This window comes from Pavona decussata, unplaced genomic scaffold, assembly GCF_977016875.1.
Source record: "Pavona decussata unplaced genomic scaffold, jaPavDecu1.1 SCAFFOLD_253, whole genome shotgun sequence".
In the NCBI taxonomy this organism is placed as follows: Eukaryota; Metazoa; Cnidaria; class Anthozoa; order Scleractinia; family Agariciidae; genus Pavona; species Pavona decussata.
In genome coordinates, this window is record NW_028145656.1 from 334,755 (window position 1) to 350,944 (window position 16,190).

Here is a 16,190-nt window from a genome sequence, read left to right on the forward strand (position 1 = left end):
GGTGGGCTGCCTGCGTGGGGTTTTGACGATACGATACCATACTTTATTTAACGCTTACAACTTTTTTAAAAAGTGACCAAGAGCCACCAAAGTTTGCTCCTTTTCAGAAAAAAAAAACTAATTTGGTGTTGTAGGAAATTATTCATTACATTTCATTCTTCCATGGCAAGCAAATCTTGACAGGCATGTTTTTCAATAAGCGCCTACCCTCAACAACATCACTGTATTTCATAATGGGCATTCTCGCTGCGTTACCATGGCAACGACACCAAGCTTAACAACAAGTATCAAATTTGTTTCCTTCTTATTTATTCTTGCATTATGCTTATTTCGGGCCCGCAGAAGTACATATTTTGCCAATAACGTTTACAAACACCTGTATACCAATAAAATTGTATTCGGCCACCTTAAAGCGGCAGACGTTCATGAGGTAACTGAGGTAATGGTCACGCCTAGCAATTTGGCACTGGTGACTAATTCAAGGGGTTTGCCATTTAGGACTAGGGGTTCAAAATCGTGGTTGCTATTGGAGAATCCAATTCGAAGTTCTTTGCACTTGGCCTCATTCAGTTGGAACCCATCGAGACTTGCTTGTCTCGAAAGGTCATCCACAGCTTCTTGGAGTTTGCTCTCACTACCCTTTGTAACTATTTCGGAACAAGATGTATCATCCACGTATTTCCACATGTCAACTGGTGTGTCCAATTCATTAATCATGACAAGAAATAACCAGGGGCCTAATTTTGTTCCCTGGGGGACACCGGATGGCACAGAGCGCCATTCAGAGTGACAATCCTGAGCAAGTGTAACTCTTTGTTTCCGGTCCATCAAGAAGTCAACGATCCAACCTTTGACTTGACTCGGAATATCATATGTTGTTAGTTTTTGAACAAGAACACTGTGATCGATAAGGTCAAAGGCCTTACGGAAATCAAGAAGGACTACTCTTGCCGTGGCACCATTTCCGTCGGTGTTAACAAGCCGATTATGCGTCATACTGACCAAGGCATGTGTAGTAGACGATTTGGGAATAGTTCCAAATTGTCGAGGGTCAATTCTTTGTAACACAGCAGGTTTAACGTATTTCTCAACAAGGTGATCATCAGCGAGTTTAGACAGGATGGGCGTAAGGGAAATCGGACGGAGGTGCTTGTTAATGTCATTAATAGGCCTTTGCTTTGGGACCGGGATTACGTCAGCCTCTTTCCAAGAAGGCGGAAGGCGAGATTCGTGGAACAAGGAGTTGAGGATCGCAGAGACTAATAACCATGCCGGGATACCGTCTGGCCCATGTGCTTTGGAGGGGTTGAGTGCAGATAGTTTCATAAAAGTTGAAAACTCCGATATCATATTTACGGCATGACTTTCGTTTTTTATTTTCTCTTTGTTATTATTAGAATTTGTAAATATCCCGTAATTCAGCTTATGGCTGCAATGGTGTTTATAATAAAGTATCTATCGTGACGAACGGCATGGACGTTGCGCGCCCGTGCATCAAGTACGGCGTTTTTGGCGCCAAAACCCATGAAAGTTTAAGCAGTTGAACTTTGGGAAATACGGGGTGTATTCTCTTCATCGCTACAGAAATGCTTATATATGAAAGATGTCTTCGCTAAAAGAGGAAAGAGACAGGGCTTTGATAAGCCACACTATTTCCAAATGACAGATGAAGGCGAACAGAAATACTCCAAATGCAAGCCAGATTGTTTGGAAATCGACACTGCTAAAACTGAACTCTTAATTGTTTTTAACAGTTTTCGTATTACTAAAGTGAACTCAGCATCTGTATCGATTTTTAGAAATATTTACAAATTTTCCTTCAAAATGTGTATTTTAAAAATACGGAGCTAAAGTAGCCACAAAAAGTAGAGAATAGTCCTGAATGCTGAAGGTAACGAATACGCTAATGGAGATTTTAAATAAAAATAATATAGCTAAGATTATTTGAAATGTACTCAGCCAGAATTAACTATAGTGGAAAGATCATTGGCTATTGTATTTACAAATGTGTCGAAAATCAATTTTATAGCCCACTTTTCCTAGCAGAAATTGGGAATAATACATCATTTTTCGCTAAAATGTTACGTACAAACCAGAAAACAAACAAGTTTTTTAACTTTTAATTTCTTAGCACTGTTCATTTGTCGACGTTCTAGGTACAACCTAAAATCTTGCGTCCAGGCGTCCGGGACTTGACCCACTCTCAACCCCAAAGTTCTTCCCTTTTGCGTATGTCGGCGTTCTTGGTGCTGATCAAAAGGAAAGCGGGCTCTGGAGATGAGATTGTACTTGACCACGAGGATGTAATGACATGCGCTGTGTGTGCGGACTAGTTCTAGAGACTTCCGCTTGGCAGTCGTAAAATCTAGAACGTCTGCCGCTTAACCCCTCTATTGGTTTTCTCGATCGCTCTTGTCACGAAAGCAAGCAAGCCAGTCTCGTTGCATTCTAAAAATTCGCTGTAAATTACTGAAATCTTGCCGAGATCACCGTTATCGTGTAGATAGGCGAGATCTCGGCAAGATAACCATGATTTAGACGAGATCTTGCTGAAATTATTACATAGGAATAAGCACGGGCATATTTTATGAAACGCATACTCGTGAAGTAAATATCATTTAGCCTCCGAGGGTAAAAAAAAAGAACATCCTATGCATACTGTATTTTAGTTATTCTCACTCCAACTAACTTGTCGAACGGGATACTATTAACATACATTCAGTATCACAGTTATGCGGAGGATAATGTTTGATCATGAGCGGCCAGTAGATTAAAGGGGAAGTATCATAGGGTTTTTTATATCTTTTGTTAAAAATGATGAAATAAGACCTTCAATCAGCTGCCAAATAATTCTAGAATGACGAGAGGAAAGAAATCAACTCAATTCTTGAAAGGAACAACTCATGATCTGTACTAGCGCATTTTAGAAACAAAAATGCGAAAACTTGAAAAGCATTAGCCAAATATTTTTTTAAGTTTCAATCCGTACCGGCCTTCTCTGTCTCTGGCCAAAGGCACTAATCGACAGTTTTATTGCACTGGGGTCATAATTTATAACAAACTTGACAATTCTTTTCTTGTTTCTGCTGACAGACAAACATTTTTAGGTTTTGAAATGACAGTAAACTTGCATGATACTTTCCCTTTAAGGCACGCAAGTTGTTTTCTTTCTGTAAGATTCAGTGGCAAAACCCCACAGTTCTTTTCCTGACAATTTTTGTGTTTTACGGTAAATTCACATTAATAGGGGCTAAAAACTCAAACAAAACCGAACACAATATTCACTGAGGTTCATTATTTTTTATCATTCGTCCCTTTCATGTTAATGAGCAAAATGCTATTCCCTGCCGCGTAGTCCGCCGCACAGTCCGCGTTTATATCAGCCAATGAAATTCGTACCGCTCATGGTTAATTGAATAATCATGGCACAATGACAGACTTAAGATATGTCATATACTGTAAGTAAATGTCGCGAGAACAAAAGGCATTCTGGGCGATGCAATCGATATCACACGCTGTTACTCTGCAAAAAAAATGCACAGCAAAGAAAACCTAGGTTTTCCATAACACAAATAATTTTCCCTTTGATCTACGTTAATTGAAGGAAGAAGAAAGAACCATTTGTTGATTAAAAAACAAAATTACTTGACGTTAGCATGCAAAAAAATCGAAAAAAAACAATTAACATTTAATTTTTGTCACTTTTAGGGTTCGTTGAACCAGCAAAAAACACAACCACAAAATACAAGCGTTTTTCTGAACTGAAATGTCGGCAAAGCGTATGGAATTAAAGTAAAGTTTCTTTATTTGAAGTCATTGATAAAGGCACAAATTTAGCCAAATGTCGTCAATTTAAGATCAAATATACAACGCGCCAGCGGCTGCTATTTTTCTCAGTAGGAAAAATAATAGTTTTGATGTTTCCTTTTGCAGCTGTGGAGGGCCTTATTTCAGTGTGTGCAATTGATGCTACTTACGCTTCGACTTCCGTCTCGGTAAAAAGAGGATCGATCTTCGTCTTCCAGGTGAGTTATATCTCAGTTGTATCCTATTCACGTTTAACTTTCATAGTCAAGTTATTCAGTAATTGACGCTGATGTGAGAGAAATCTTGCACGGTATTTACGAACACGAACGGTTTTGTGCGCTTCCTGATATCCCGTATTTCGGATTTGATTCATTTATATTTTTGGCTGATTAGATCTTTTACAGATCCTGCGTATACCTACAGCATTTTCGTTGTGCGGTTCCTTGCTTATAGTTTGCTTTTATGTTTTGGACCGTAGATCTTTTTAGATCCGATATGTTGTACCTTCTAACATGGTTTGGCCATGTACCTGTGAAGGAAAGTTTTGCTTTTCTCATTTAACTTGACGACAGCGACATGATATTTCAGTTCTTTTGTTCATTGTTCGTAGTCACGCGCTATGACGTGGACGGATGTCTGAATTTGGGCCCATCCGAAATCGGCTACCACGTGCATTTGGTAGAACACTCGACTCGCGTTGCTGTTCTACTTTTTGCTGTGCTACACCGTGCTGACGAGAGCCAACCAGCTCGAAACAGCTGTCCACGGTCGCCGCATTCTGTTGATTCTCGGTTTGGTCTCTATCATGTCGCTGTCGTGTTAAGTTTTCTACGCAGTTCAGCCTTGCATAAATTTGATTCATTTATAGTTTTGGCTGATGAGATCTTTTACAGATCCTGCGTATACCTACATCATTTTCGTTGTGCGGTTCCTTGCTTATAGTTAACTAAAATTTCTCCATTGGCTGTTCAATCATTCAGTATGAGAGTCCAGTTGAATAGACATTGAAGTTTCTAAGTATATGTCTCACTTTTTTTCGAACGGTTTGAACAAGCGGTTTGTTTGTATTCAAAACGGATCAAAGGGTTATAATAATAATAATAATAATAATAATAATAATAATATTAATAATAATAATAATCTAATTATTTACACACGATAAAAAATAACAGAACACCTACGTATTTATAAGCTAATCATTACTTCTCTGAACCAACTATAAAAAACCTACTCAATCTTTCCATTGAAAACAACTTATTTACAAAGGGATTCGCTAAAAAATTTACATAAAATATTCAACATCTTATGGTATTTTTTGAGAAAACCGGACGTCGGGTATGGCTGACAGCTATGGAAATATGTATTATTTTAACCCGCATTAGCAGGCATGTACTGTTTGGTAAATTCATTAACATAGACTCTTTTCTGTATACTTGATGAATTGTTTCGAGATTCGATAGCTAAGACTGTCAAAATGCGTAATTTGCATGTTTCTCATTGACATGACTACCAAAATAAATTTATTTTACGAAGATGTGAAAACGTGCACGGAGTATAAGTGTTGTTAGAATAAGCACCAAATCATTCTGAGGATTAAATTGAGAAAATATAATTTGTTAAATAGACCTCGCGTTTTTTACTTTTGTTGATGATCCTAGTGGTGGTGGTGATAGTGAGAATGATAACTGACATTAAAAAAAAAATGAGAAAAAGTCTTGGAGATTTAATTTCCCTACTAGGGTGTACTAAATGAAGAAGGGAACATTTTGCCAGATTTTTTGGTAGCATTGATAAGTTGTACAGCCTTACAGCGGTTACCAATAACACGCGACCTATCGCCTTCAAAAGACTCCGATAAAGTTGCGTTTTGGTGGACGTCAATCATAGAAAAGCCCTTGAAATTATTTTGAATTCTGAGACCATTTTAATGCAACAGAACCAAGAAATTGACAGTTTTATCCGCTGACGGATGGTAAACTTTATGAAAGTTGATTTCCAATCCAGATTATCTAAAAAAATGGGCATTGTTTAGACGAAGCCGTATTTTTTATGAAACATTTGAAATCGCTACACCTGATAATAAATCAGCGATGCGTGCCAGTGAGTAAATTATCACGTGCAGTGAAAATTGAAATTTTTCATTCAAAGATGCCTTTTTTTTGCGCTTGATCTGACTCGAGAATCAATTTAAATAAAGTTTACCTTCTCTTAGCGAGGTAAAATTCTTAGTTTCTTGCCGGGTTACCTTGGAATCTTGTCAGAATTCAAAATAATTTCAACGCTACTTTTGTTTGATTGATGTCCACCAAAACGCAACTTTATCCGACTCTTTTGAATGCCGTAGGTCGCGTGTTATTGGTAACCGCTGTAAACACATTCTCGATTCGACCGCATTCTTGGAGTGATTAAAAAATGCACAACATGATGTGATCGATGTCAGACCTCATGAAAGGAAACAAAACAGTATGAAGGATGTTCAGTTTGGAAAAATAATTATAGACGAACTTTTTCATAAAATGAATTCAGGTTAATATGACTCAAAACTACTTTCCCCTATTGGTAAATGTGATCGCGTAACTTCTGGTATATTTAAAGATAAATTTTCACGCGTATTTTCAAAGTTTGATCAATGAGTATTCAGTAGTTTTGCCTTAACCTCTATATAAAAAGGAGAGAAAAAAAACCAAAGGAAAGTACTGATCTAGAGCTTTTAGTATAAAAATCCGTTAGACACTCTTCCCTTGAAACGCGTTTGTTTTAATATCTATCGCGCTCGTTCTGTAGTTGATGAGAGATAACGGGTGGATAAACTGACGCAGTCTACTTAAGTTCCGGACCTCAAAGGAAACATCTGTGGAATTACTGAATATGAACTCGCCAAGTCTCAACTCGGTAACTTCACCCCCTCCTTCAGCCCTGCTGCTGTAAATTTTATGTTGATCGGTTGAAAAAAAAAAGTGTATCGGAACACGCAAATACTTTCCACAGGTTAAAACAAAGGGTCCTATGTTTTTAACTCATGCCAAAAGGCCATACACTAATCCCAAAGACTCGATCAATCATTGCAATGGAAAACGGAAAAATGAAATGATCTTAATATACTGACTCCAAATATTTTATTTTAGTGTGCGTTTCCGAAATGAAAATTCAGTTATACAGTGGAAGTTGTATGTCTGGGCAATCTATAGCATTTGTCATCAAATGGAAGCCTTATTGCCTCTGAAAAATGCATGGTTACCCCAATTTTCATTTTAGATACTAAGAGCATTTGCTAAGTTCTGCTTTCTCCGCATAGTTTTAAACCGCGCAAAAATATCCCTGTATTAGTGGACACCACCCATAACATAACATAACATACACTTTATTTAGACACGGTAAAAACATCAGTAACAAGATAAAAATTTAAAACTAAAACTGATTTACATGTTTGCCGTGTGGGAGTACGAGGAGGACAATTGGCGATCTATCTCATTTCTAAAATTAGTAAAAGATCTAATGGCTCTGACGTTAGATGGAAGGCTGTTCCACAAATGTGCCCCACAGTAGCAGAAACTACGTTTCAAAAAATCAGTACGAGACTTAGGCAGAGCCAATTTGTTATCACTGTTCCTAAGTCCATAGTCCGTGCTGAGGGGCTTAAATAGGTCTTTCAGGTACTCCGGAGACTGATCATTTAAAGTTTTGAACATCAATTCAATTTTTCCTTTTTCGGCTTCTGGTACAGAGATTATCCCTTACCAGCTTACCGCGGAGGGCGGTAGCGCTAGAATAGTAATCACACTTTGTTATAACCCGAATGGTGCGATTTTACAGTTTTTGTAGTTTGTGGGCTAACTCGTTGCTGAGACCGTCCCACACAGGACAGCAATAATCAAAATATGGTTCAATGAGAGCTCTATATAGTAATATTGCTGTATCTTCGCAAATGAACGGCCTCAATCTTTGAAGCGCACGTATGCTAGAGAAGATAATCTTGGCAGTCTCATTATCACGTTTGGACCACGAAAGATTTTGATCGATGCAAACTCCTAAGGATTTGGTGTGGGGCACTCTATCAATTTCGCGACCTTCAATTTGCACAGTAAGTGAATGGCCAATTGTAGTAGTAAGTCTCTGCCGTGAGCCTATTAATATTAATTCAGTTTTGGCAATATTCAGGCTGAGCTTATTTACATTGAGCCATTCATGAAGGTTACTGGTTCAGTGTTTAGTACTAATTCAAGCTCTGGTAAGCTACTGGCGGCAAATGCTGATACTTGTATCGTCAGCGTACATTCGTGATAACGCCTTACTTAGACAGTTAAGCAAATCGTTAATATAGATCAGGAAAAGAAAGAGATCAATGAGGCCGTCCCTGTGGGACACCACAGGTAACAGCACGCTCACCAGACAGCTTACCATTAACTACACACTTTTGTTGACGATCGATTAGATAGGAGTCAAACCACTTTAGGGCCCTATGATCAATGCCATAACTAGCTAGCTTTCGTAAAAGAATAATGTGGTCAATGGAGTTAAAAGCCTTTTTTAAGTCTATGAAGATTACACCATTTATAAGACTGTTGTCAATATTGACAGACCAACTGTTAAAAGCTTCAAGCAAGGACGTTAGTGTGCTCTGAAGTGATCTAAGCCCAGATTGACAGTTAACTAAAAGATCATTATCGTTAAAATACTTGAAAAATTGGTCGTAAATAGGAACCCATAGGAAACCCGAGTGTCTCGAGATGCGCAGAACGTATGCGCAGTAGCAAAATTAGGCACCGCCCTTAAAAAACAGTAGGGAGCTTAAGTTCAGACGTTCGTGAGACACGAACAGCAACCGGAAGTCGAATGTTTCCTTTTTTGGCGAGGTTTTGCTCCTTACCACGGACAGGAAAAGCTCTTGTTGATGACTGTGGCTTGACGTTACAAACGCGATGGCGTGAAAACGTTCCAAGAAGGGAAAAATTCAATTTCCGGTTGCCGTCCGTGGCTCAAAAACGTCTGTGCTTAAGTTCCCTATGGTGGAGCAGCAATCAACAAACAAGAGAAACAATAAATCTTATACCTGAAACAATAGAGATGCGTGATATACGAGTCCAACGAAATTAGATGTTCGTAAGATTGCAGCAGTGATGCTGTCTGTGGTGAACAAATGATAGAGGTTTTTTCTTTTTTTTTCTGTTCAGTCTGCGACAAAGACTTTGATCTGGTGTTTGTGATAGACGGCAGTGGGAGTATCGGAAACGGGACCTTCAACAGGATAAAAGACTTCATCAAGCAACTCTACAGGGGATTCAGAGTAGGTTTTGACAAAACTCATGTTGGAGCAGTCATCTATTCCTCACGTGTCAAAAAGGTGTTTGGTTTACAGTCTCACTATGACTATGCAGGCCTTGACAGAGCCATAGATCGGATGATCTATCCCGATGGGTGGACGTACACGGGGAAAGCTCTTACATTGGCAAGGGAGCAAATATACACACCAAGCCACGACAGGAAAGGTTTACCCAATGTCTGTATCGTCATCACAGACGGAATGTCCACTGATGACATAGGACCTCCTGCAGCTGCGCTTAGAAACCAAGGAACTGCCATATTTGCCATTGGGTTTGGTACTAACTATTACCACGCCGAGTTGGAGAGGATGGCTGGAAATTCACGCAATGTTTACATTACTGACTTCTCGGATCTGGATACTGTCATAAATGAAATAACACAGTCTGCTTGTAAAGGTTTGTGACCTTCTCACAAATTAAAGCCGTTATTTTTGTGCAGTTTATTACTATGGGGGAAAAGCAGATCTTAAGAAGGGTTATCGGAATCCAGAAAGGAAATTAGAGGTAACCACGCATTTTTTAGAGATAATTAGGAACAATAATTCTAAAATGTGATAAAATACAAAGCAATGTATGGCATCTTTTATTAAATTAGAGCTTTATTATCTTTTCAAATTCCTTAGCAAAACACATCTTTTGTAATCTTCCATCGTGATTAGATACAATGAAAAACTTTTTGTATTTATATACCAGCGTTACTTTTGTTTTTGGTTCTCTTTTCTTAGGCAAGCTACTGCAGCCTTCTAAAATAGTACTAAAATAACAATATTTAGGGAGGGTAGTACAAAGATAACACAAATCTAATTAGGGTGACCCTCAATAGTCAAATTGGAAGTTGGAAGTGTTGCTTTTTATGGAGGAAAGAAAAACGGAGAACCCGGAAGAAAACCCTCGTTACAGGGACGAGAGCCAATAACAAACCCAGCCCTGATGCGGCTTCAGCGTCTTTGGGAATTGAACTGGGGTGACATTGGTGGGAGGCTAGTGCTATCACCACTGCGCCATCCTTGGGTCCAAGTAGTAATCTTCCTTATCGGACATAAATACCGTTTGTTCTACGTATGCGTACAAATTTGAAGAAATAGATAATTACATCGAGGAAACTTAAGTTCAAGAAATAACTAATTGAGGTCCTTTGGATAAGATTGTATTGGAATTCGTTTTACATATAAAGTGGGAGATATTCAAAGTGACTCTTTTTGTAGGATGCAACGAAAGCCTAACAGGAGTCATGGGAAGTTTTCACTCACCAAACTATCCAGGGAATTACCCGGGTGGCCAATACTGCTCCTGGACGATCACGGTCAGCGCAGCACAACAAATTCACTTGATGTTCACAAACTTTAGCTTACAAAATGAGAATAACACGGACGCTTTATACGTGTATGATGGCACGAATAGCACTGGGGAGGCGTTGGGAGTATTCTACGGAGGTAGCCCTCCATCAAAAAAAGGAATCCACTCCTCTTCCAATCAAATGTTTCTTATATTCAAATCAGATAAGAATGGCTCCTTTACCGGATTCAGTGCGTTCTACTGCGAGGGTACATGTTCAAGTAAGCTTCCTTTTTTCAACGATTTTAATCATGGAAGTCACTGTTATTGTTTACCTGTTAGTATTGGTGATATATCTCTGTTTAATGTTTCTGACCCTTGTTAGGTGTATGATTGAGATAGTGTCTTGTAGGCGGGGGTGTGGTAGTTGTTGGTGCGTCGATCTCCCGTTCTTTATAAAAAGAACCTAATCCTCATGGCTGTAACATGCAAATCAGATAGAAATTGCTTACAATAAGGACTTTGTTAAAGACTGTTTTTGTTTTATGAGTTGGAATGAAAAAAGAAGAACATACCCCCCTCCCCGAGGGGTTCATGCAAAAAGAGAAAAAACTAAAACCGACAGCGCTTCTTCATAATACCTAGTCTTAGATTGCCCCACCCCTTTCTGCCTTAGTAAAACGAAAAATTGTTCTAAACATTTTCCAGCATAATTGCCTTCTTTGGATGATAACACTTTGGATTTCATAAACAGGATCGAACGTAGAACCACATTAAATTTCCTAAGAACTCAGCAAATTTTTTTGGAAAGACTTGCCATTTCCTTGCAATAGTGTTTCTGGGAACTAATTTACTACACTTACATCTTCGGTTGACAATGATAGGTTGCAAGTTACCCCTTGGTATGGAGAATGGAGCAATCTCTGATGTTCAGATAACTGCCTCTTCACAACGGAACGATAGACAAGCTGCACGAAATGCCAGGCTTAATTTCAGAGGACAGAAATTAACCTGGGGCTGGGAAACTGGAACTAATGAGTTGTATAAATGGCTTCAAGTGGATCTTGGTAACAAAACCTCAGTGACAGGTGTAGCCACTCAGGGCAGTTCAGACGAGGCTTTGGTTACCAAGTACAAACTACAGTACAGTGACGATGGGCTGACCTTTCAAAATTACAAGGCACCAAACGACACTTCAGCAAAGGTATATCAATGTATCATGCTTGCCTTCTGCAGTTTCCTTGTTTCTATCAGGTCGCAAGTCTGTTCAGTTGGTCAGAATTTTTCTTTGGAACGAAGGAAATTTATTCAATTCGAATAGACCTTTATTCAAAGATAGCAGCCACTGATTTTAGAATAAAGATGAAAGAAAAGCAATTGGTTTTGTAGAGCTTCACCACACGTCATTATCTCATAGACTGGAGAAAAAAAAAGTTATTTTTCTTGGAAAGCGGAAGCCAGATAAAGTAACCTCGTTTGCAACAGATTGTCCAGGAGTCCTAATTTTTACCCCTCTTATCGATTTCTTTTTTAAAGTTATTAATATATAGGCTACAGAGGTTTCAACGGTTTACGAAAAAAGCTAACATAGCCGATGTCAAACGTGAGTCGGGCTTTTCAGTATCCCTTCTCATTGCCTAAGGGTATGAATTAAAATTTAAACATTTTCTCTTTTATCGTTTTTTATTCCCCAAAATAAGAGTTCTAACAAGGCTGCATTTTGAGAAATTTTGTGTTCGGCCTCAAGAAAAGTAGGCTTCACTCAATCCACATAGGAAAAATGTGTCAGCAGGGTTCCATGCTATTTCTCCTGGATTCTGTCAAGCTGTTTTGGAAAAATACAAGCATCTAATCACATACTTGCCTCACCTCTTGAAACCTTGCTGTTTGGCGACCGAGCGTAATCTAACAATTAACACTTGATTGTCTTAAAATACAGGTCTTTGATGGAAATGTAGATGCTAATTCCATTGTGTGCAACAGAATAAGCCCACCAATCACAGCACGCTACATCAGAATAGAGCCCCTCCATTGGCAGAGACATATTAGAATGCGAATAGAGCTCTATGGCTCTTCACGTGTCAACAACAGCCTCAAAGGTAGAACCACATTAAAATAATGTCCCTGGAACTTAGCAGTTTCTTTCTATAGTCGAGCAAATATATTTTTTCTAGTAGTTAACGTGCTTTTAAATCTTGTCATATTTTCGGTTAACAATGATAGATTGCGAGGCACCTCTTGGTATGGAGAATGGAACAATCTCTAATGACAAAATAAGCGCCTCTTCAGAATGGGATGAACATGCTGCAAAATACGCCAGGTTAAATTTCAAGATGCACGGAGCCCAGGGCTGGGTGTCTAAAACAAGTGACTACTCCCAATGGCTTCAGGCGGATCTTGGTACTTCTGCTTCAGTGACAGCTATAGCCACTCAAGGCACTCCAGACCACTTTAACAATTGGGTAACCAAGTACAGGCTTAAGTATAGAGGTGATGGGGTAGCCTTTCATTTTTACAAGGCACCAAGCGACACTTTACCAAAGGTATATCAATGTATAATCCTTGCGTTCTAACTTAAATTGTAGCTATCATGCCGCACGTGTGTTCAATGTTCAGTTGATCTCATTGCCCTAAAGTAGTAATAGTCCGGTTTTTGAAACAACAGTAAAAAACAGCTTACATGTTGAAAGTTTTTTCTTCGGAACGAGGGTAAATTTGTTCTCTTAGTATATAGACCTTTACTCAAAGATAGCAGTCCGAATTACTTAAGAATAAAGATGAATAAGGAGAAACTAGCTTTGTGGAGTTTTAGCACACGTCATAACCTTTATAATTATACTGAAAGTAAAACAGACAGTTACTTTCGTCAAAAGCGGAGATCGGATATAATAACCTCGCTTGTGCAAGTCTTTCGGAAGTCCTTATTTGTAACACCTCCCATTTATCTCTAAATAGGTTATCAACATACAGTTTACAGAGGTTACAAGAGTTATATAAAAGAGTGGATGTCTTAAATGATCGCGGCATTTCGGTATCTCTTCTTGGTGCCTTAGGATATGATTTACGACTTTTTAGCGTTTTCTCTTTTATCCTCCTTATGTCCCAGCATGGCTTCGAGGGTTCTTGGATTCTGGCTCAAGAAATGCAAGCTTCACTAAGTGGACAAAGAAAATGGGTGTGCAAGGCTCCATGCTATTTCTCCTGGGTTATAAGAAGCAATTGAGAAAAAGCCAAGGCTTGCGGACAAATACCTGTCTCACCTCTTGCAACCCTGCTCTGTGGCGACCGAGTGTAATCTAACTATTACTGCATGCTTGTCTTTAAATACAGGTCTTTGATGGAAATGTAGACGCTTATTCCATTGTTACTAACAGAATAAGCCCGCCAATCACACCACGCTACATCAGGATACTGCCACTCCATTGGACGAGACATATTGGAATGAGGATAGAGCTCTACGGCTGTCCGGGTATCCCCTTTTGATTCCTTAGATTATTTCAAGTACAAGTTCTAACGCTAAGTCCCTTTTATCAAACCTTTGTTTGCACTCGCCTATCAGAATTACATCATGTAAGATAAAAGCGATAAAATAATCAACTGTGGTAAGACTGATAATAACGCCATTAATTTGAGAGCGAGTCACCTGAAGTAGAGCTTTCCTCCATTGCAGTTTTGGCAACACCTTCACCTATCACAAATCGTACAATTCCAGGAGTGGTAAATGCAGGTATGAATATAAAATAGAAGCGATATGTGGCAGCATACACAACCTTAAATCTATTTTAAACACTTTTTGTCTTCTCGAGCATTCTGTACCTTCTAAAACATTTCATTCCCTATATAACAGGGGACATCCGTTTTAGGCCAAATAACGAATATACATCTATACTTCTAATTTTCCTTAAGCATAGTTTAATAACCTTACGTGTTGAGCTCAAACACAATGCAGGAGATCAATCATTTTTTGGCACTTCCTTTTCGATGGAATTTTCTGAAATTACCACCGTAATCGCAAACTAATGCAACTAAAACATCAACAAAAACCATTTAAAAGTTATTTCCAGCTCGATTCAAGGTGCTCAAAGCTTCCATACTAGAGAAAATTCACATCTGCAAATGGTAAAAAGTTAAAAGACAAATATATTTGGACTCTTATTCAGAAGGCTCAAAAGTTTAAACCATTCTGTAATCGTGACGTGATAACCTTGTACAACATAATTTTAAACATCATGACAAACGTATCGCACAGCATACTTACGTACATCATATATCGCACAGCACTGAGGAAAGAATTCTTTTCAATAGTCACACTTTAGATCTCATCAAAGATTCGAATTTCGGAAGTGAAATTCTAAGTAATGTACATCCCCTTTCTATACTAAAAATCCTACAATTAGTGGCTGCTTATTTAAAACGGAGGCCAGCACTACTTGCAATACCTTTTCTTTATTTTTGGCTGTCATATCAGGTTGCACTGCACCTCTTGGTATGGAGACTGGAGCAATCTCTGATGACCAGATAAGAGCCTCTTCACATTGGGATGATAAACATCCTGCACAAAATGCCAGGTTAAATTTCAAAGAGCAGGGATCTTTCGGCTGGACGACAAAACACAACGACTTCAATCAATGGCTTCAAGTCGATCTCAAAAGCTACACAACTGTGACAGGTGTAGCCACTCAGGGGATTCCCGGCAACAAAACCGACCACTGGGTCACCACGTATCGGCTACAATACAGTGATGATGGAGTGAACTTTACCTTTTTCAAGAAACCAAGAGACAATTCGCCGAAGGTATGTCAGTTATTTGGTGTTGCATTCAACTTTAAAACTTCCAACTACTATTAATATATAAGGAGTTACTTTTTTTGTTTATTAGGTGTCAGGGATACGAGTTGCAATCATTAAGAAGGTAGAATTATCAATATCAATACAAGATAAATTTACATAGTGCTATTGCACTAAAACAGGTCAACGACTTCCGCTATTAAGATCCATGGTTATCAGTAGCCTCAACGACTTCAAGCGCCGGAAGGCCCTAAGATGGTCCGCGTCCTGAAGCCTCCACTAGAACTGGTGCTCGCTGTGACTACCTTTGGACTTGAAGCTTCGCCTTTTTAGAACAACATGTCTATTCGTTCTACTGTACGGTTGCGAAACATGGATAATCACCAAGGACATGGGTGCGAAACTAAATGCTTTCGCCACAGAATCATGTTGAACATAAAACACCTGGAAAACGTCTCAAATGACAAAATTTTCGTTCATACTGGCACCAGCCCTTTGCTGTCGATGGTCATCTTGCGACATCTCGAGTTCCTGGGCCAAATTTTGCGCACGAAGATGGATGAACCCGCCAATATTTGCGTGTTGTACAAGCCCTCCTACCGGAGAAGACCTCCAAGGAGACCGTGGAGGTCCTTCCCCGATTAACTCCAGGAAATTGACCCCACAAATTACCTGTCAGAGGATGACATTGTGCGCATTGCAGCTTATTGCCCAAGACCGAGCCAAGTGGAGAGGTCTTACATACTGTCGGCTGAGGACGATGAATTCTATTGCATAAAAAGCATGAATGGAAGTTGGCTGTTTCCAGGATAAATTTCGTATTACTCCGATGCTCAATTAATCGTAAAGTAATTACTGCAAGGCTTCTTTACATACCCTCGTGACACTGCTTGTTGATGAAAAACAAACCTCCTTTATATATAGGTGTTCGATGGAAATACAGATAGTGACCATACTGTGTACAACAGAATAAACCCACCAATAGAAACAAGTTACATC

The 16,190-nt window shown here is 39.0% G+C and overlaps 1 protein-coding gene across 1 annotated transcript in view; it reads left to right on the top strand.

The window, feature by feature from the left end:
• Positions 1-16,190, top strand: part of LOC146456895 (uncharacterized) — a 128,766-nt gene that overhangs the window by 41,668 nt on the left and 70,908 nt on the right. Inside the window, exons 3-6 of the mRNA XM_085092510.1 lie at positions 10,334-10,684; positions 11,288-11,607; positions 12,343-12,502; positions 12,627-12,946. Coding sequence (XP_084948636.1) covers positions 10,334-10,684; positions 11,288-11,607; positions 12,343-12,502; positions 12,627-12,946 — 1,151 coding nt within the window. The remainder of the gene's footprint in view (positions 1-10,333; positions 10,685-11,287; positions 11,608-12,342; positions 12,503-12,626; positions 12,947-16,190) is intronic.